This window comes from Pygoscelis adeliae, unplaced genomic scaffold (assembly GCF_000699105.1).
Source record: "Pygoscelis adeliae isolate BGI_AS28 unplaced genomic scaffold, ASM69910v1 Scaffold3, whole genome shotgun sequence".
Classification (NCBI taxonomy): Eukaryota; Metazoa; Chordata; class Aves; order Sphenisciformes; family Spheniscidae; genus Pygoscelis; species Pygoscelis adeliae.
In genome coordinates this window covers 479926-502429 of record NW_008824446.1, presented here as the reverse complement: position 1 = coordinate 502429, position 22504 = coordinate 479926, and the positions used below count along the sequence as shown (strand labels likewise).

General features: G+C 35.3%; 1 protein-coding gene across 1 annotated transcript in view; it reads left to right on the top strand.

The window, feature by feature from the left end:
- Window positions 1–22504, top strand: part of GPHN (gephyrin) — a 211087-nt gene that overhangs the window by 88868 nt on the left and 99715 nt on the right. The window contains exons 5-9 of the mRNA XM_009321000.1: window positions 175–269; window positions 4752–4818; window positions 8989–9261; window positions 10540–10647; window positions 16126–16260. Coding sequence (XP_009319275.1) covers window positions 175–269; window positions 4752–4818; window positions 8989–9261; window positions 10540–10647; window positions 16126–16260 — 678 coding nt within the window. The remainder of the gene's footprint in view (window positions 1–174; window positions 270–4751; window positions 4819–8988; window positions 9262–10539; window positions 10648–16125; window positions 16261–22504) is intronic.

Genomic DNA, 22504 nt, shown 5'->3' with positions numbered 1-22504 from the left:
TTTTACACAATCAAGAGAAAATTCTTTAACATATTTCACTGTTGAGAATTTAGCAAGGACGTCTCTTGGCAGAAACAAAAAAAGGAGATATTCTTACCCAAATTTTAGCTGGTTTCATATTTTTCTTGTCCTTGTACTTCTTCACTCACTTTGCTATTTAATCTTTGATTGCAGGCCACTAAAGAAGTAATAGAGCGAGAAGCCCCAGGGATGGCCCTGGCAATGCTGATGGGATCACTTAATGTTACTCCTCTGGGCATGCTCTCTAGGTAAGACTATTTCCTTCAAAAGATGAGGTGAACTATTTCCTTAGAAATACACATTGTCATGAAATGACTATACAGAAATAACTGAAGATTGCCATTGTTATCAAGACTAGAAGTCTTAACTTCAAAGAAGTGGCCAAATTCCAAGAATGGTAATTGCATTCTCTCATTTAATTCCCTTTGTTGTCTCCATTAGACACTGTATCCTCCTGTATTTTCTGTGCCAGGTTATTTGTAATATTGATGCATGCTGTTAAACAGCTGTCTTTACATCCTAGAGCTGTGGAATTTCAGTGGTGAGTGAAGAATTCTTCTATATGTTGTTCATCAAGTACTAAAATGCTTTGTTTAGCAAAAAAACCCCTTGATAAATACAAATGTATTGTTTTGATACTGCTTTTATTCCGGTATCAGCAAAAGCTCTCTGAATAAGTTAAATGCTATTTTATCCCATGCTTTCAGGTATAGTACTTCAACTCCTAGGGTTTGGTATTTCTTACTAAATAATTAGTAACTGTTTCTCTGCCTGTTGGTGTTTCTTTTTTATCAGTGACATCTCTTGTTATCCTGTATTTCTTTCTGGAGTTGATTTTTATTTTATTCCTTCAATTTACCTCATTTTACCTATGACAGACTTAGTAATATCAATACCTTCCATAACTAAGTTTGTACTTGCACATTATTTCAAGGTAACTAAGAAACGATGGCTGTTACAGGTTTTTGATGTCTCATATAGTGAGGGTATAACAAGAAAATAATTATATAAGAAATAAAGAAGGAATTTTCAAATCTGCAACGTTGTATTTAGATACTTGCCTTTTTAAAGGAGATTTAGATGAGAGGTTTAGTGATTTGACAAGGTATTTTAAAACTTTTCATATTGCATATCACATATCTGAAAGGGCAACATTACCAGGTTAACACCTTCAGATTCTGTCCAAATTAGCAAGTATTTTCTTTTTTTTATCTGATACAATTTTTTATATAATAGTTTGTGTTTATCTGAAGGGGAAGGATAACAGAATACTACCACAAGGAGAGGAGAGGTTAATTTAGCTGTCCTGTTTCTGATCAAGAAAAGGATAGCCATTTAGATGACGCTACCAAGTTTGATTTGGGATGTGGTGTGATCAGGATGTCTGAAGGGATGTTGTAATGGTAGAGGAACCAAAATGCTGGATTGCAACCTGACTCTTCTGTACATATAGCAAGAAAATGTCCCTTAAACTGAAGCCACTCTCGGTAGTAATTGATGACAATGATGGGAGATAACATTACAGAGATACTGCATGCAATCATATTAGGCCTTAAAGAATTTCCCAGTGAAAACCTTTACTTCAGGCCTAAAAGTAAACAGCAATCATAATCATTATTTTTATAACACTGTTCAGTGTTAGTTAAGTATACAAAAATTACAGAATTACAGCATTATGGTTTCTTGTGCAATCTCAGTTCTGCACAAATGCACGTGTGTTATGATTACTTTTTTTGTAGAATTCCTCTGCAAATGCTTAAGATGGAGGAAGGAAATCTACTTTTCTTTGTTTTGGTTGTCCGATGTGTAATCCTGTATCGGTTTTGGTGCTCTCTGCATTCAGAGAAGATTCTGAATAGACTCACTTCCTCTGGGATTTTTCTTACATGATTTGTTATTCTAAGACACAAATTGTTAATATGTTTTCACAGAAAATTCTGCAAATTGAGGTAGTGTTGTAATCCCCCCTTACAATGAGAACTAAGGTAATAGTTCTAAGAGAATACACTAATTTTAGGTACACAGTTTGAGATATGTAGATCCTAATTTTTCAAAGTATTTAACATTAAATGTCACTTGTCCTAGGCTTACTTCTCATTGACTTCATTTTGAAATGAAGTTCTGATGGATAATTTTGCATGTAATTTCTTTGATTTTTCAAAAAAACAAAAGCAGAAGTTCCATTATGCGACATTAAGCTGACACTTCTATAAATCACCTGCAGGTTTGGAAATGTTAGGTCAATCGTGTTGAATTTTATCACATGAACTTTTAAAAATTGTTATAGCCTGTCTTCCAGACTATGGGCCAGCATTAGGAATTGGTGAGTTATTTTGTAGACTGGATTCACAGATACTTACGGGCAAATGAGGGGCAGTGAGACTGTCATAGTTTGCATTCAGTCCTAAGGTCCAGCAGAGTATCTTAGAGTGTCATAGACCTTTTTATGTGTTTCCTGAAAGTGTTTCCTTTTCTTCTCTGTGACCTTCCAAAACTGTCCTTGTCCCAGAATTATCTCTTCCCTCCACCTGGTTCCTTACCTGTCAACTACCCATGCCGTGCCAGTCTTTACTGAGGCTTTTTAAAGCACGCTCTGTCTCCTTGCCCATCTATTCTGCTTTTACCAGCATAATTTCTTCCCAGGGAGATCATGTTTTTTTCCCCAAAGAGATCATGTTCTCTATTCCTACTTCTGCATCAGACCTGTATTTCTTTCCTCCCACATCCATTTTTTTCTTTCTTCGTGTCCTGTTTTTCCTTCCACTCCCTTGCTTCTATTTGTATTCTTCTTTCTCAGACTTCTTTGTTTTTTCTTAGAATTTCTGTCCACTGCATCACAAAGCTGAGGATAGCATGAGATCCACAGCATCTCCCTCAACTGTTCTGCATTTGGAGGAATATCATTAATTTAACTCTCAAATTATCCAGAATGCATGCACATTTTGTGTGCTTTTATGTTGTGAGCGCACACAATATTTTTTGCAAGCCGTGCAGTTCTTAGGTACTTCTACTTACTTTTACATGCTCTCTTGAGAAATTTTTGGCAGCCCCATTTCTGTCTTGAGCCACTAGATGTGATTATTGGCAGGCAAAACTTGTAACCTTCAGGAGAATGGCTGCTGGTTTAGTCCTTTTTTATTACTGGTTGATTGTACTGGTCATTTAGCTTATAATGTTCGAAATTATTTAAAGCAGAACAAAAGACCCAAGAAGATTATTAAAGGAGCTATCTGCCAAACACAATTCCACCTCATTTTAATTCCCCTGTGGATAATTCCCATTTCCTTTATTTTGAATCTGTCATAAACTGTATCCCACGTATGGGATTTGCTGGATTGAGTTTGTACAATCTTGTTGCAGTTTGACTACAGCAACAAGAGTAAGTGAGCACATTTCTTTAACTCAGGCTCTTCATCTTTGTATTGCAGTAGAGCATTCCTCAACTACCTGGAATTCTTTCTTAACTGAAGGTATATAGTGTGCAAGAAGTGAATATGGGAAAACAGAGGCTAGGAGTCAGGCAATATTCAAGCTGCCAGTTTAAAATAAGACTTCTGTTCAGGCTGGTTTGACTGTGATATCAAAAGTTCATTTTGTGGCACAAAAATGGTCTCTGTGCTATTTAATTGCGATCATTATGACAGCTGTCACTAGAATACTTGCTACCCTGCTAGAAAATGCTATGCTACCAATAAATGACATTAATCACTGAGAATTATTCATATAAGAAGAAATCCAGGGAAGCTGGCTACCCCACAAACCATGTCCTTGGGCTCAAAATTTTTGGTAATGCCCTATCAAGAAATTATTTTCTTTTCTATTCTGTCTTCACTTATGGCTCATGTTTTTGTTTGATAAAGAGATTGTTACACAATTTCTCTCAACTGTAGTCTCCATATCTTTGTGGTTTGGTTTCGTACTTTTACTTTTTTCTTATCCTTATATCCCGGTCCTTGGTTTTTCACCACTGGGTTCGTAAACAGTGGAGAAAAGCAGGAGGCATTCTTTACAACCTCAAGATAAAATCCAGTAATTTTAATTTATTTTTTCTTGAAAAATATTTAGCTAAAAGGAGGAAGAGGCAAACTCTAAACAACAGAAAGCATTCAGCACTTGGGTGTCTAAGTTGAGTCCTGCATCAAGACCAAAGGAATTCACTAAAGATAAAAATAAAATAAAATCTTCCATCTTTGATAGTTGGTTTTGTCTTTTTTTTGAGGGGGAAGGAAAGTCTGTTAGGAAGAATTAGATATGAATTGCATAAGTGCAGTTTTCACTTGAGAGATACTTCCCTCTGTGCTTTTCTTATGTTGCATCTTTTAAAAAAAAAGACATATTTGAATTAATGCAACCAGCATGACTTAGTATTTTTACCTGGCAAGGGAAGTAGTGTTTGACACCATCAATTACGTTACAAAGCAACCGTGTATATGAGCAAATACAGACTATATCAAAGAATGTATTGGGTGCAAGTAAACAATAGAATTAAGGGAGCTACACAGATCTAAAAAAGATGGAGATCTAGCCAGTGTTTATACTATCAATTAAATGTTAGACTCTGTCAGCCTTACTTGATGCTTTTTCAGCTCAGCTTCTCCTGAGCAAATATTTTTAGATGCTGGAAATTGAGTTTACAAATTCTGATAAATTTATCTTAAATGCTCAGTTCTTGTTTCTACAGCAGCAAAAGTTGCATGCAAGAATCTCACTCTGGGTTTCTTTCTTTTCAGACCTGTGTGTGGAATCAGAGGGAAAACTCTCATAATTAATCTGCCAGGTAGCAAGAAAGGGTCACAGGTAAGAAGTGTTCTTACTGATCTGCTACTGAGGACCCCTGATGAGCACCTCCTATTGTTCTGAATGGTAGAAAGTACTCACTACAACAAATTTTACAAAAGTGAATTGAAATACATATTCATATAACTGAATGCACCATCACTCTCACTCAGGGATGATACAATTCCGATCTGATTGAAGGTACTGTGTGACCAGGACAGCATTACATGTAGTGCAAGAGAGCGCTCACTGTAGCAGGCAGTGCTAATGAAGAGTCTAATGGCCTCTTACACTTCCTTCTTCTCTAGTCAGTCTGTACCTGATCCCTGTGTTGTCTACACCTTCCAAGAAAGCGTTCTTTTCCACACAGAAGTAAGAGGAAGATGTTCTACCTAATGTATGGTAGAACTTGCTGGAGTATGAAGAATATTCCTAATTTTGGTCAGCAAGAGGGAAAAAAAGGAACATAATTTTTAAGAGTTTGAGGATCTTTTAAATCTTTTGGATATGGGTATCAGACTTTACACCCTTTATACAGTTTGTTTTCTGTATGTATCTTTATACAGTTTGCTCTTCCTGCGTTTTGCTCAGTTTGGACAGGGAAGTTAGGCTTTGTGGTTTTATTCATGCTTACTTTCTGACTGTAGAGCTGAGAGAAACACAATTAAACATCAGGAGGAATTTTTTTTTTGTGTTAGTAAGGTTAGATCTTTCCAGTGCTCGCTCTTTCTGTGTAGTTGGCTGATAGATCCAGAAAAACAGCCTTCTCCACACAAACACTGCTAAGCTGAATAGTGGGCTGTACAACCTGATACAAAACTGCTAAGGCAGATCCCCCATCAGTCATGAGAACATATTTCTCCAGGGCTCAGACTATGTCAGTGGCCTTGTTAAAAAATGTCTTTACTGCTGGCCTCTAACAAATGTGTACGTGGTGGTTTATCAACATCTTCTGAACCAGTAGTACCCAATCACAGAGGAGACGGTACTAATGTGTTTGGCAGCACAGCCCTGAAGTCACTGTTGTTTGAAAGACTTATGTCTGGAGATAAATAAAGAATGTTTGTGGGCTGTCACCTGGAAGTTGAAGAGGAAATGTTTTGAATACTATTATCTTAAGCAGCCATCACAGGTTTTCAGATACATTGTCTACATGTTTCAGTTCAAGGACTCAGTAAGCCCTCCTATGATTCTACCATTCCTTAGAGCCTTTTTAGGAAATCTAATGAGACTGTAATTGAAAAGAAATTTAAAAGCCTTCAAAACATGCAACAAGCATTGGAGGATGGTGGGGCAGGAGTATACCTACTTGAAAGTCCCAGTTATGAGTGGGAAGTCACATGTATGTACATGGATTTAACATAGCAATGGGCCCCACATCTTAGAGAACTGGTGCGCCAGTAAGAAGACTTTTTCATAAGTCTATACTTCTTTTGTTGAATTATGAAAGAGATGAAATAGCCTACAATCTCTGATGGTTTTTGTTGTATTCAGTAACACTCCTAACATGCTAGGTACAGAAGAAATGGTCATTTTCTGCCCTGAGGCACTCAGACTATCAAGATAGGTAAATTGTAGAATGAGGAATAAGTATAAGTAATTTAACAATAGTTCGATATAAAGTAAGTAATAAAAAAGGTAATTCTGCTGGAAAAGAAAAAAATGTCATATGATTTCATTATACAAGCAAGCTTTTTATAAACTGATTATTTATTTGTTCCTGTCATGATGATACTTTGTTCTGTCACAATTTATTTTAATATGAAACATCTTTAAAGTATCAGATTTCAGCAAAGATTTTTAAGACTACTAGTAGAGAAAATTGTTCCATAACAGGCTGGATCTCAAGAACCAAATAGAATGGGTTGTTACCAGAAATTTCTCTCAGTTCTCTCTTTTATGACTTGCTAATTTCCTTTCCACCATATTAATACAATCATATGAGAAGTTTATAGAAAGCTATGAAATTGCAGCAGTATACATATTTCATTAATAAAATATTAATAGAAAATGGCAGCAGTGTAAATGTTCCATCTCAAAAATGGACACAATGCCAAATGTGTTTTCTCCAGAGAACGTTTGTGTGGCACGTACCACTGAATCAGGACCTGTAGAATACTTCCATTTTTGTGTTGTTCTGATCTGTTTTCTTTTCTTTTAGCCTTGCAAAAGGTATTTCATGTTACGAAAGAGGGCAAAATGTGAAATTACCAGATGCTTGTTGAAATCACTGAGTCTATGGCAATTTTCATAATTGTACTAACAATTGCCTAAAACAATGAGTTTTACAAATAGCATGAGCTTTTAGAGTACTTAGTGGGAACCTATTCATCAACAGTCAAGTCAACAAGGCTTTATTTCAGTGGTAGGAGTGGGGGACATGCTTCTCTAATGAGTTAATCATTAATGTACCTTTTCATGATTATTGGTCAGTTCACAGATTGTTGTCCTTGTTTACCACTTACTTGAGGTCTGCTTTTTTACTGAAGTAACGATGGTTGTATGCTTCAGTATTTTAAACCATTTTTAAAATAATATTGTGGAGGCACAATAACTCCAAGGTTTGCAGTTACATTAGAAGTTATAATTCTTTATTATGTTTACAAATATATTTTAATATATATTCATTATGTACAGCATCTTATGCTCATCCAGTTTACTCCAGTTCTTCAGAGTGCCAAATTGAATGTTTAAAGAATTTATAAACCTGTGAAGTACTCTGACTTTTCATTACTCTTAAAGGAGCAACTGAAAGGTGGGTTCTTATTTAGAAGCTTTGAGGAAATAGTGTTTGTGAGTCATGTTTTTGACTTACAAAGTGGCTTATATAAACTCTGGTAATTTCTGATGGATGGTTTGCTCTTTATTTTCTTTACATAGTCATTTTTATTTATTGAAAATATTTGTTAGAGTATCTATTTACAAAATATTTATCATTATTTTCTGGATACTCTAAAATGTTGGAATACATTTTAAAAAATCTTCCTTATGCTTGAAATAAAACTGAAAATGAAGTGCAACAAAAGGAATAATGTCAGCTTTCTCTGTCAACTTACATGTTCCCTAACTGCACTGCCATGGCAATTCATTCTTGTGACCCTGCCATCATTTTCCAATAATTTAATGTTTATGTTCAGTCTGCTCAAATGACATGAAGAAAACTCTTTACTGAGGTGTCTGGGAGGAGGATGGGAGACAATAGTCACAAATTGAAGAAGGTAGCTTCCAGCTGGATAAAAAGAAAAGAAAAAGAAAATCACTTTGAGGGTAATTAAGCATTAGAACAGGTTGACAAGAAGGGTTGTGGAGTCTCTGTTCTTGGATTTTTTCAAGACTTCAGTGAAGAAAGCCCTAAGCAACCTGTCTGAATTCTGTATTGACCCTGATCTGAGCAGGAGGCTGCAGTGCGTGATGTCCTGAAGCTCCTCTTTAATTTGATGAAATACTAGCATATTTTAGCAGCAGAGGTAGCTATATATGTATATGCCCTATATGGAACAAGAAGAATAGTTACACGGTGTTTGCATTTTTGCTTTCCCCAGCCATATAAAATAAACTTTCTAATTGCTTTTAAGCTTATAGAGCAAGGAAAGGTTTGAAAAATAGGTTATTTATGAACATTTTTTTCTGAGTTACGTAACATTATAACGACATCAGTGTAGTTTGTCATTCTTCCAGTATATAGGATAAGACCATGAATAAAAAAGGATATAATTATATAAAAGCCTAATTATGGAAACCCTTATGAATTGTTCTCTAATTGTGAAGGAACATATTAGGAATGATTTGAAGCTAATATCCCTGCAGGGATGGAGTTAATGTTTTTATTCTGCATTTTTGTAGTATTCTGCCAACTGCTGTGAACTAGTTTCTGTATTATGTATTCATGAAAATTTAACTCTTGTTTTCCAAAGTTTTAATCCAATATTAGCTTAATTACAGTAGCCCCATTGTACAACTTACTATATTTGCATGAAAAAAGGCAAAAATATATATAGTATAGTCCCCAGTTCTGGTTCTGAGTTTGTTTTTTTACCATCTATGAGCAATTGCATAAGGCATTTAAGGTTTTATTTATGATGAGGTGAGAAGATACATCTAAATCCCAAATATCTTCTAAGAGTAAATCTGAAAAATCCTATTTACTTCTGCAGGTAACTTTTCATAGTCTTTTTTTCTTGTTGTGCATAGGAATGTTTTCAGTTTATACTGCCAGCCCTACCTCACGCCATTGATCTTTTGCGGGATGCCATTGTAAAAGTAAAGGAGGTACATGATGAGCTTGAAGATCTACCTTCACCACCACCTCCTCTTTCTCCTCCTCCAACCACCAGCCCTCACAAGCAGACAGAAGACAAAGGAGTACAGTGTGAGGAAGAGGAGGAAGAGAAGAAGGATAGTGGAGTTGCCTCAACAGAGGACAGTTCTTCTTCACATATCACGGCAGCAGCCATTGCAGCTAAGGTGAGTCTGGCTTGTTTCCCCAAGAGACCCTTTAGTTTCTAGCTCAGGTACTTTCCACCAATATTCATTTGCATGTTAAGACTATACATTGACGTCTGTGTGGTCAAAGTGATGTATTTTAGGTACGTTTTGTAGAAATGTAGCTTCATAAAAATATATTAATCCAGTTTCGGTAGGTGATCTCAAATTTCAGTGGGAGTTATGTATTGTTTATTATCTTGATGATAACATGCATTTTTATGATACCATTCTGATGTGACAGATTATTTTTAGTGTGTTTTTTTTTTAAATTCAAAGTACTCACTCACCTGAACATGCAAAGTCCAGTAGGTGGCATATTAAGGAATCGCAACAAAATTTTCTAAGCCATAATATCTATTTTGAAAAGAAAATGTTGGTTTCTAAAAACATTGATAAAAAGTATGACAGATAGGTAGCAGGTTAAGTAATAAGCTATCCAGACTACTGTATTCCAGTGTGCATGTCCACGTAAGAGATGTGAAATTCTGCCACAAAACTAAATGTCATCACATTGTCTTTATAGACTTGTTTTAGCCAGTAATTATAGATCAACATTACTCAAACCAAAATAATAAATCTGAGACTACAAAAGGAAAAAATTAGATAACACTTGCAAATTATTTCAGTTCAAATTTTAAATGTTTTCTAAAGAAATATGTTATTTGAAACAATATATAAATATTTACCTCAGTTTTATGTCTTCAGTTTTCAAATGGAAAGACAATGTATTCCTATGTGTTTGGAAAGGGTTTTTTCCAAACTGCTTTGTTCTGTATTTACTCCACAAATTGTACTTTTAATTCCTGTTGTGGGAATTGAAAGTCTAAGTAACTCAAAACTGTATTAAACAATTTCTAAACCAAAGCAGCAACATTCTAACTCCAGAAATGTGAATTCAGGTCTGAGACATCTTGACATTTCTAAGACAGCTGCAGCTGGAGATCATCTCCTCATGTGCAGGAAATCCTGATTACATATGTCTTTACAGGGATGAATTAAGGTAATTACCACTTGCAAGTTTCAGTTTTTATTAATGCAAATTTCAAATTTATTAACTTCTTTTGATATAGGCAAAGATAAATAATAAGTGCAATTTTTAAAGGCAGAAAATACCTGAGATCTAAACTGGCTGTGTTCATATGAGCTTGGCATTTCAGTGTCACACCTGTTTCCACCTCATTCTCTTTCAGTCATTTGCTTGTATAGTTTCATGTTTTCCTGTCACTGTATTCATAGCTGTTATGTGTTGTGCATTAGAAGCATCCATCCTACACCAGTTCAGCTGTTATCATGGCAAAAGGTGAACAGCCCATCCCTGGTCTCATCAGTTATTGCCATCACGCAGCAGGCAGTGCAGGAGAACCGGTAAGAGACAACGTCCAAGAGGCTTTTGCACTAACAGTAGCTAAAAATACACTGCCTGCCTCCTAGTCTACTGTGTGAACAGACAGTGTTACTTATTTTCTTCTAACAAATACACATCAGTGCTGTCTTTTAGAGAACATGCTACAGAAAATATTCTGTTTAAGATACAGGGCTAAACAAGGTAAAGTTCGCGTGCGTTGCCAGTTTGAATCATTTGGCTGCTGAGATAATCGTTGCTATAAAGCCTGTGTTTCTAATTAGTCATCAGCTTTATCATCTAATATACTCAATAACTGAATAGAATTAAAATAATCTCCTAAAACTACTGCTTTAGAGCAGTATTTTGGTATCTTTTTCCCCTTCATTTGCCTTGCTTTGCTTTTTTCTCTCAGTTAGTTTGTCAACATAATACAGCATTTGCACTGGGTGTTCATAGTTTGCTTTCATCACTTGCAGTTCCTCCATTATTTTTGTGTTCTGTTTAGAAGTAGAATTTCTCAAAAACAGAAAAAAAGACTTGAGGAGTCAGGATACAGTGGACTTTACTATAAATTACTGGATTTTAGTGAATAGTAGGCAACTATTTCAATGAATGGTAGAAAGGACTTAGTTTATTATAACCCAGAGGTTATAACTCAGGCGCTAACAAAATACTATACTTTGTTTTCTGTCTCCCAAAGGTTTAGTCTAGGCTTGAATCAAGATAGAATAATGGCTACAGTATCATCAGGAATGAAACATAATTTACTGTATTAATAACTGTAGGTTAGAGAAACCTAAGGAAGGCAGTTGGCCTAGAGAGAGTTGTGCTGTCTGACCTTTCATTCCATGTCAGGCAGCAAACGGGGTATAAGTTCTTGGGAAAATACGTCACTAGATTTGATGACCAGAGGCTGCACTTTCTTGTTCCCTTAGGCAAATAGTAATTTAAACCACCAATCAAATAGCGTAACACCTCTGTATTTAAAACATGATGACCATGTCTCTTGAAAAGTCAATTAGGAAATGTGAAGGCTTTAAAGTTCACACACCTGATGATAAAGCTATATATGTGTACATACATACAAACACACACATCTATTCCAATAGTTTCATTTTTTTGAGTTGAGGTTACTAAACTAGAATTTGCACCATATTCCTCAGTATCAGTAAAACGGCGAATTCAGCCTCTCTGAAGCACGCTGTTAAGCTGTCATCGAGGGTTCTGTGCCCTTTTGCAAATTACTCTTGAGCTATTGTTTTATGCATTCTATAATCCAAATCAGATCCTCAAACTCAGAGCAGGAAGTGGCTAGTTTTTCAGAAGGTTGTTGTTTTTTTAAGCTGTCCTCTCTCAGTGTTTTTAAGACATTTTTGCACTTGTATAACAATCATAGTAATTACCATCTACAGCTTGTTTTCTTAGTACCTCACCAGCACTGTCAATCTTTGTTCCAGTCCTGGGCAAAAGAGAATAAAGAGCTCATATCTTTTGCTTTTTCCCCTTCTTGTCAACACTTAGTTCTCTAATCTGAAAACATAAATATTTAAACCGATATGACCTTTTCCAGAAGTACTTTTATATCAGATAAAAATTGTAGAAGCAGTGACTGATGGATACAGTGGATATCTTTCTCTGTCACTTCATTCATTTCTCATTCATTTCTTTCTCCATCAGTATGTTACAACAGGTTTTCCACTCCAGCTAGTGCAAACAGAAACTATTTTCACTAAACTTAGAGTTTTATTGTACCCCATTTAGAGATTTGGACCTCTACCCTCTATTAAATTTGTTTGAAACTGGCAAATGAGTTGAAAAACTTCAGGGGGAGACATCATAAATACTCAGACTGTGACTTTGTGGAAGTTTTAAAAAATATATAATCTATCCAAAACATAAACATAATAATATTCCTGCCCTTCCTTATTGCAGATTTCCAGGCTCCAGGAAACACAGAAATTTCTTATGGGTTTATCAACCTCTTTAATAGGGTTAGCAAGAAGTTGCCTTGATTAGAGGCGTAGATTGCCTAAATTTAATTTTGAAAGGAAAAAAACTTACTAAATATAGGTGAGAAAAATGAGACATTCCCCATATCACATAACATACATGCATAGAAATACCAATCATATTCTATTGTCGCTTTCACTTAATGAACAGTATATATCCATTGTATTTTGTATATATTTATGCAGTATACATATTAGTACCTTCTCTGAAATCAGCAGGTTGTAGTGGTTTAAAGAGAATATTAGTGCTGGTTTTAGCAATACAACAGACTCCACTGTCATATTAGAGAAATAAACCTCTTGAGAGCAAAATTTGTAACTGTGGACTAACTTAATTCTCTCAGTGAGATTTTGTGTCTGCAAAAGCTAGCAAGCTGAAACTTAGAGTTCTAGGTAGGTTTATATATGGATTGTTTTATGGCAATTGTATTTTCTGTAAAGGTAGTGATTAGGGAATAATTCTCATTGAAATGAAATGCCTGTAATAATCTTTTCCCTTTATCTTCAGCTTCCTTTTCTGATTAATGTCCTGGCTGAAATTTTACTTAAATTTTAATTTGCTCACAGGCAAAAATTAGTACTTCACATGCAGTTCAATGGAGACTGGAATTGTCTCAGTCATTTTGTTGCAGAGAGAGTTTTTTGTTCTGAAAAAGGTGATTTTGGATAAAATTTTAGAAGCAATGATTGATGGATATGGTAGATAGAAAAAGAAAAGCAAAACAGTTACTTGCCTGAAGGGGATGAGACAATATGTAATATCTGGTTATTCTAGAGTAACCAGAGTAAACTCAGGAGAACTGGATCGTGGTATCATTTGCACAAGCAATATTATATTTGTATTGTGGGATCTTTGAGTGTATAAAAGAGGTAATGGATCCATACACAATCATATCAAGATGTGTGCAGCTTTTTATCAGAGGAGGGTAGAGAAAGGGTGTCTTATCTGAAGGCTTAAAACTATACTTTCTTTTATTGTGTCTTATTTTATGCCTTTATCAAAACATAATTTTTTGCTGTATTGTCCTTAGTTGTGGAGATTAAAAGGAAGCATTAAAAGTTGTAGGTAGTATTGGACCTATGCCAATATAAAACTTAGGGATGTCAGCCTTTTTTTGTGTTTAACATATCGAAGATGGGATTTCAGGAGAAAAAGAGAACAGAAGGGAAATGGTGCTTCTGACTACAAACTGTTTGCATGATCAGAATATCATTGTCCCTGTTTACCTCTATTTATAGTACATCTCTAAGATGCTATTTGCAAATCAGAGTACTCCAAGTAGAGGCCAGTTAGGCACCGTTTCTGGAGAGGAAGATATCCCCAGCATAATTGTCCACAGTGAAGAGAAACTCTGCTGACTTCATAATTTGTAGTGGAAATTGCAGCATAAGTTACTTAGCCTTGAAAGATCCTCTGAGGAGAGTTGGGGTTTTTTAAATGCTGACAGAAATTGACTGGCAAAAAATACTGTCAGTCTAGAAACACAGCAGTAGAGCAGAAAGCAGGCAGTTGGTGGCACACTGAGAGCAAGATGTGTTTCCACACAACTTATAAACAGGTTATAAATATAAGAAATTCTAACGGGTAGAGGAAGGTTTATGGTGAAATAAGATCCCCTAGGTATAATCCAGTATCTCTAAGTCAAGGTTGCTAAGTTAGACGTAGTCATTATTTATAGACGGGAACCAAGGAAGTTGAGGGGAAAAAATGACATAAAAAAGCAGTATGTAATGACTTGAGCCTTAAGATCGGTGATTTTAACTGCACAGAGACAAGCAACAAAGCTGCCTTAATATCCTGACACTGGTCCTAAGGATGCAACAGATTTTAAAGGCTAGGGTTCAAGCTTGTTCCTGGAAAGAGGTACTTTCCAGTGGCTTCTATTTGCCCTAAAGCCTTACTAGGCAAGAATGCTCAAAATGCCTAGATGCAGACTGGGTACAGCATCTCCATTTAAAAAAAATAAATCCTGGCTGGAAATGTCCAGTGTTAGTGGTTTGGCTTGTCCCTGGATCTTCATTTCTTGCTTCCTTTTATTGTCTGCTACTGCCATTTCCTCCAAACATGGGGGTTCTTCTGGTGGTTCTCTTGGAACTTGAACATCAGGCTGAGCTAAGAAATTCTTAATGAGCAGAAAGATCTTAAACTGTGTGTGTATATATTCCATCAAAGACCTGAATTTCTACATGTTCTTGTCTGTTGTGATAGAAAAGTGAATTGCAGGAAGTAAGAGCAGTCTGATCTGGTAGAAGTGCTGCCTCCGAAAAAGGAAGAGGTTAAAATCATGACAATAAAATCAGAATAAGCCTTTGTAGAGAGTGTGTTATAGCGGAATATCTGCTGCATTTTGTGTTGTAGAACTAATGTTAGAGATCAGTTCTCCTATCTGAGGTATTTATCATTCATATGTCTTACCATTTTACACAAAAAATAAAAAATTAATCATTATGTTAAACTAGCAATCCAGTCAATTATAAAGCCAGTGTGATAGCTGCATGACTGGGCCCAAATACTGCAGGAATAAGAAGCAACAGACTTTCTAAGACTCAGTATATTAAAGCTAAGAAAAGCTTTATTCTTAAATGCATTCTTCTACCTCTTTTCTTTGGAACTGGTGATAAAACTGAACAGAAGAGACAGGAGATAAAAAATGATAAATTTGCTTTTATTACTGAAAATAAGACAACTTTCTCACTGTTGTAAGTTGGTGTAATTTCATTTATTTAAGTGACTTAACAATACCAGCTAAAGGATCTGTCCCTAAAATTCCAGCTTTCTGGAATTCCCTTCAGAATGCATTTTAAACCAAGTGTTGGCTTTGGATGGTGGTTTCTAGTGCCTGTACTCCCTCCAGAGAGGCATGTAGCTTTTGCAACACAAACCTTACATCAAGAATTTTTGTAGCTGAAATAAAGTCTTCAATACATGGAATGAAGAGTATTTACTCACTGCATGACATTTCTTATGAGAGATTTTCTCACTGCATGACGTTTCTTCGGAGGGGTTCAGTCATTGCTAATAAGTGGTTTTCTGTTCAGAATGTTGTCCGCTAGTTAGAGAATGGGAAATCTGCCTCCCTTCTGGCCATGGTAGAAATCACTGTTGGTCATTGTTGGGTTTGAAACTGAGGCTTAAGAAGAAAAACCTCTTAATAATAATAAAATAAATAATAATAAATTAATAACAAATTAATAATTAAAAAATAAGAAAATTCCTTTCTTCTTATTTCCTGTTGTGTGTCTGATTCATAGGTTTTTCAGGACAAATAGTATGTTCTATACTACTTCAGTTAGAATATGATCTTATGTATTTGCTAGATATTTGTTACTGAAATTATGAGAACATGCCATTAACCACTGCTAGCACTGCATATGAGGAGGTGTGCAAACTGGGGTGTGGGGTATTCCTATGTTTTTGATGTAAGGTTTTAATTAAGTTTTAAATACAGTATATTTTTTACTATTAATTCCATCTCTCTTCTTTTTAAGATTCCAGATTCCATCATCTCTCGTGGTGTTCAGGTGCTCCCACGTGATACAGCTTCCCTCAGTACTACTCCTTCAGAATCTCCTCGTGCCCAGGCCACCTCTCGTCTCTCCACTGCATCCTGCCCAACACCAAAAGTAAGTACATTTATGCCTTGCAAGCTCCATGCTCAGACATATAATCTATCAGATTCATGTATTGTCTCTGCTGAACAAGGTTGGTTCGCATGCAACGGTTGTATCATTCTAAGTAACAGATAAACACAAGACAGAACAGTTCATTCCATGTGTACTGTTGCACAACTTAATATGTGGGTCCACCAACACGTTATGGTTACTGAAATTTCATGTTATCTCTTGCAATATCAATCATGAATATGAAATTGTAAACACCTTGAATGTCCTTAATATCCCCAGGAACATAGATAATCCTGCCACTGAGTAACAACATTAAGCAAGTAGTATTTTGTCGACAAAACGTATGTGCAAATTTCTATCCTGGGCTGGGGCAGTTCTGTGCCCCACTTTGTTACTGTTCGGTTTAAGACACTTTCAAACCAACTGGTTTTGCTCAAACTTAGATATTTGCTGCCTGACATTTGGAAACAAAAACCAGCCTAAATTGAATAGAAAGAAAGTTTTAATGCCAACCTTGTGGGATTATTACTTGGTTCTTACTGATTACGCTATACTATTTAATCACTGAGGTAAACTCTACTATGTTCTCTTTTTATCAAACTAAATAGCATACATCAAAAACTAAGTGAATTGACCAGTGGCAAGGCCTGTAATGCCTATGTTTGGCAGGATTCCTTTCAGCAGAAGAAAACTCTTGTCTGAAATCGCTCTGTGCGTTCACATCACAAAGATCTTTCTGTGGCACCAGCTGCTGACATACTAATAGACCCATAGCAGATGGCGAACAATAACATTCTTCCTCATCTAATTCATGATCCTTGAAGATTATTCTGCGTGCTAAAGTGATTGCCAGCATCTGCTAGTTCTTCTTTCCTGCTGTCTCATTCTTTTCTGTCAGCAAACAAGATTTATTGGCAACCACCCATAGAAATGTTTTGGTTTAGCCTATGGGATTGTTTTATGCAGTACTCACCTTCACTGTAATAGAATCAAAATTATTCTGATGGACAGCATACTTGAACTTCATTATATAGTCTACTTTTCTTAAGATGTTCAATGAATTCTATCTGCAAGCGGCTCTTTCATTTTTTTTGCTTAAAAATTGTCCCTTGTTCGACGGCTTAAAAATAACTCAGAGCTTATTACATTAGAACACTCAGAGCAGAAGAGCAATATGAAACAGAGAAACTGCACTGAGTTTTATGCCTGTTGACAAAACAAAAGTGTCCAAAGAAAACCAAAGGAGACCAGTAACAGGCATAAAAAAGAGACAGCACTGCTAAGAAATAGCTCTACATGAAGCCAATGTATTTTCAGAAAAGTTATCACAATGGGAAGAAGTAAAGCTTATCTGTTGTGAAGCAGAATGCACTCCTCTAGACTGTCTTCAAAGTTTCAGAGATTACAGAAGGAAACTACAAGAACTTTGAAACAGATTAAAAATCTGAAACTCTTCTTTGGGAAATTAGTTGAGATGAGCTCTTACTGTAATTGGATCATGCTTTGGTATTTCACGTTAAGCCCTGTTTTTCATGTATTACTGCAAAATCAGATTTTGTTCAGAATGTGTGAGACCCCACCACTTTTACAACAGGAATTGCCATGCAACATCTGGTTCGTCTAGCTTTTCTGTGTCTTTTGAAAGTGGGTGGTACAAGCTAGCTAATATAGGTAAAGATCTAGGAAAACCCAACTGGAAAATAAACTTGAAGGATGATCTCATCTGTTCCTATTACCTAGAGGTTGGATTTTGCACAAAGTGTAAGCTGCTTTGCCACTTAGAGAGCTCTTGGTTCATTTTACCTATCACTTTAAAGAAACCAAACAAACTACTTGTTACCTTTTGTTCAGTCCTTTTCAGTACCCTCAAGTTCTCAAACATCATCCGAATTTTTCAAGAAATGTGGTTCATTCATATTCTTCAAGATTGTCAATATGTCTAAATGTCTTCACTTATTGTGTTTTTCCTTCTGGATCCTGGCTTTCTAATAAGGCAGTACGAATTAAATTTACACTGGACCTCTTGATCTCACAGTAGTGAGAATAAAGATAAATTGTACTTCAGCATCCAGTTGATATACCAGGGTGGTTTTTTTTCTTCTTTAATCTGCAAGTGTGTATCTATTCTATATTCTCATGTGCTGGTTTAGGAACTCATTTCAGGGCTCCAAAACATATATATATATGAAATGAAACAAAGGAGAGGAAGTTTCAGCAAAAAAACCAATTTAGTTTTCTTTGATTATACGTATTGTTTGGAGTGGTGGTCTAGCCATAGAGCTCGTGGCACTATATTTCTTTGTCAGCTACATATTCCAGTTTATTTTGTTGTACCATTTTCTTGTTGTATCTTTTTTGTCCTGTACATAAACCCTTACATCTCTCTTACTGAATTTGCCGAATAGCGGAAAGTTGTGTGTCTTAGAAAAAAAATCAAGCTTCTGCAATGACGGGAACCCCTCTATTGAATGAATGTAAGCAGCAGGTTACTAATGCATGGGGGTACTGGAGAGAGGGTATGGGAGAGTGCATTACTAATACTTCTGATTGATCTGTTAGGAAAAGTCTTTACCTTTTCATAATTATATTTTGGAAAACCTAATGTTTATATATACACACAGATCATGTAGACAAAATACAACATTTAATTTTAAATTTGCTTTACTGTTTACACTTCATCTTCCATGTTTTCTGAAAATCTCTGTTTGTAACAAAGTAGTAAATGATGAATATTGAGTTTGAACCTGTATATTTCAATCAGTTCTCAAAAGTTTAATTTCCCGATAAAAGAAGTAATTATATTTTTCATTGTAGCCTCTTGGGAGGTCAGAACTTCTCAAGACAAATTCCCATTGGGACTACTCTGTCTATCATTAGGTACATCACTAAAGCTAAGCAAACTTGCTTCTGTTAGCTTTTAATAAATCTCTGTAGAACATCTTCCTTGTTCTCTAAATTGCATTTGAGTTTCAAGCAAAATCCACTGCAGCTCAAAGAGCATTTAAACCATATTTATAGTAGATGGATTCAGATATAGAGGCAACCTAAGTTTTACTCAGGGGAAAACTGCACTAACAGTCCTCCCTTTTTCTCCCCTTTTCAGTCATTCAACCATAAAGTTGATAGCGATTATGACAGATATTTTTGTCTTCTACAACATAGTTTTGGTCTTTTTAAACTTTTACTGCTTTCTCAACAAGGTTAGATGAATTTGCTGAATATTCACATGATAAAAGTTTAGGATGACATAGTGTGGCTTGCAAGGTTTTCTTGTCATTTCCAGTAGCTGCTCAGATTCTAAGATCTTATTATATTTTTGTGTATGTTTGTGGTTGGCATTTTCATGACGTTAAATGCAATGTTCTTTTCAGATGCAAAAGCAATAAATACACTGCCTAGTGTAAAATACCTTTTACAAATATGGAGAAATTTTTTTATGTTTGCATTAATGTTGACTCTTGGGGCTTTTTTTAAACTTACAGTATAAAATTTTAGATCTATAACTTAAAAGAATATATCCAGAGCAAATGACTGAGTCATTCCTTCAAACTCCTAATTTTGTTCTACTCTTAGGGATATGATATTAGTATAAAAGAAAATTACAGCTTTCAAGTTGAAGTCTTCACTTCTCCCATACATAAATGACGTAATCAATATTTAATTTTTGGCAATGTTGTGTGTCAAAGTCAAATGAAGCAGATATAGAAGACCAAGGACAGGTTTTAAATTATCACCAGGAATACATTTCAGTGACAAGAGGTGTTCAAAGTATTTCACTTTGCAAGATCATCAGTCTCACTGATGTTCAGTTCTTCCACTTCAGTGTGCAAAGTTTCTTTCAGTGTTATCTTTGATCATGAAGGATCCTAAGGAACTTGTTACAGTACTTTTAAGATGAGAGCGTTTTTTTATTTCCATCTTGCTACTTCATTCCTGACACTCCTTATATTCTGCTTAAGAAAAAGTCTCTACTTGCTGGTTATCTGTCCCTTCCCTAGCTATCCATTTTTAGTTAACATGAATCAGACAAAACCCTCGGTGGTGTTAAGTTACATCCTTACATATTTGTAGTTGTGATAGATAGCTTTTAATTCCTGCATAAGCAAAGTATATAAGCTCTATCTTAGAGCTAAAATGAACAAGCAAGGCTACTTTTCAGAAGCTTTTTAGATTCTAGCAAAATGGTCATCTCATCTGTCCACCGCTCCATCCACACCTTTATAGCATAGTACATTTAATTCTTCTAGTTTATCACTTTCTGTAACTTTCTATAGCTGTCTCCTATTAAGAACTGTTATCTTTATCATTCGTAAGTTGACATTCACCTAAAGACCTAATATTCCTAATGTAAAAAGTATGATACTTGTAATTTATGTAAATGTTTCAGTTGCAGAGAATTTCTGAAATGAAAAAGCCTAGAAAAATACATTTTTTAAAAAATAAAAGGCTGATGAGAATTATTTCTGTGGCAAAAAATATTTTACCTCAATCATCTCTCATGCTTGCTACCAATGAAAAATGATGCATTGAACACCTTCTGTCATGAACCATAGCTTTAATGTTGAATGTGCACAGTGGTGCAAGTTTTCCACACAGTCAAATGAGTTACAAATTAATACTAAACCTAATTAAGATTTAACAGTCTAGAGTTGTGACTTTTAATATACAACTACTATGTGAAGTAATGACATTAGCAGATGGGAGCAGGTAGAGTTGGGAAGATGCTTTTGTATCACTTATTGTTACAAATTTTTCAGTAGAAATATTCAGTATTTTTCAGTAGAAGAAAGATCAGATTGCTTACCAGAAATTCTTAGTTAATAATAAGATGCTGCTCAGGACATGAGGCAAGCTGTAGTTTTATCTGTAGAGTAGATATTTTGTGCACATTGAGTGCATTAAATTCTGTATTTGTTATCTTGATTCCTACTATGTCTTCTTAAGGTGGTCATCAAGGTGAAAACAATGTGGCAAGTATGTGAATATATTTTAAAGTTTGTACACATACACTAAATTCCCAAGTAAAGTTTTTTTTTTTTTTATGTATTAAGTTTGCATGCTACAGTTTTTTCTACCTAGGAACTTGCTTGAGTAAGTAGCAAGTGCTTTGGCACAGCTATTTAGCTGTGTTACAGTTGAGAAGCATGGAAAAGCGGAAAGGATGTTTTAAATTGTTAGGATGATCTAGGTAGGTGAAATCACACTCTGAGCACTGCAAGGGTTTCTTGCTTTTTTTTTTGTAAAACAAGTAGCTGTTTATAGACACACGGGCTTAGTTAGATATTTGATCCTGCTAAAAATTCCAATGTTTTCTTGATTATTTCTGGGTTTTATTTCCTCTTAATTTTTTTCAGTGCACATTCCAGGATTACAAAAAACTATATTTAGTGAAGAGACATGCTGAGAGAATGTATATTGGAGTAGCAAGTAGCCAGGATTGCCTTAAGATGAGGAATCCTGCTTACTAACGCCCGTCAATCTACTGTATCCACCCAGGTTCTCCTCAATAGAGTGCAGTAGTGGTTTTCAAATCAATTACTAATTAAGAAACTAGAATATTTCCCATATAATCATTGCCTTTTTTCCTCATTATTTAAAGTGTATTGTCCTGGCAAAACATGTGGATGATTGACTCCTAACAAGTCTTATTTTTACTTTACATTTTGGTTAAAAACCCTGATTGTTGTTCGTTAAAAACCCTGATTGTTGTTCGTTAAAAACCCTGATTGTTGTTAGTTAAAAACACTAAGTGTCACAGCTTCAAAAGTGAGACATTGTGACTAAGAAAGAAGCAGCTTGGTATGCTTGGGATATCAAAAAACCCCGAATACATCATAAATAATAAAAGCAAAGTCTACTAAAATGCTTTCTAAAATGGAAGATTCACTTTGTAGGAAGGTTGAAAAATATAGGGGGAGGGGTTTTGGATTTTTTGTTAGTACCAAAATAGACCCATCAACAAGCCTCTGGAGAGGCAGAATAAAGACTAGTGTCATCAAGTTTAAGCTGAACATTGAATTTCAGTAGAGGTACTTATTTGACTTAGTTTTATTTACTTTTTTCTTGAATATCTTTTTCGAGTAGTACCATATTCATTGGTAACCATAATCTATATTAAATAGTATAGCAGTGCCAAAATCCAGTTCCCTTCCGTGTTTCATGCCCAACAACTGTTTATAGCAAGGCTAAAGAAGGAAGACTTGTTATATACTGAATCATATGAAGAAGCTCTAATGTGCAAAAT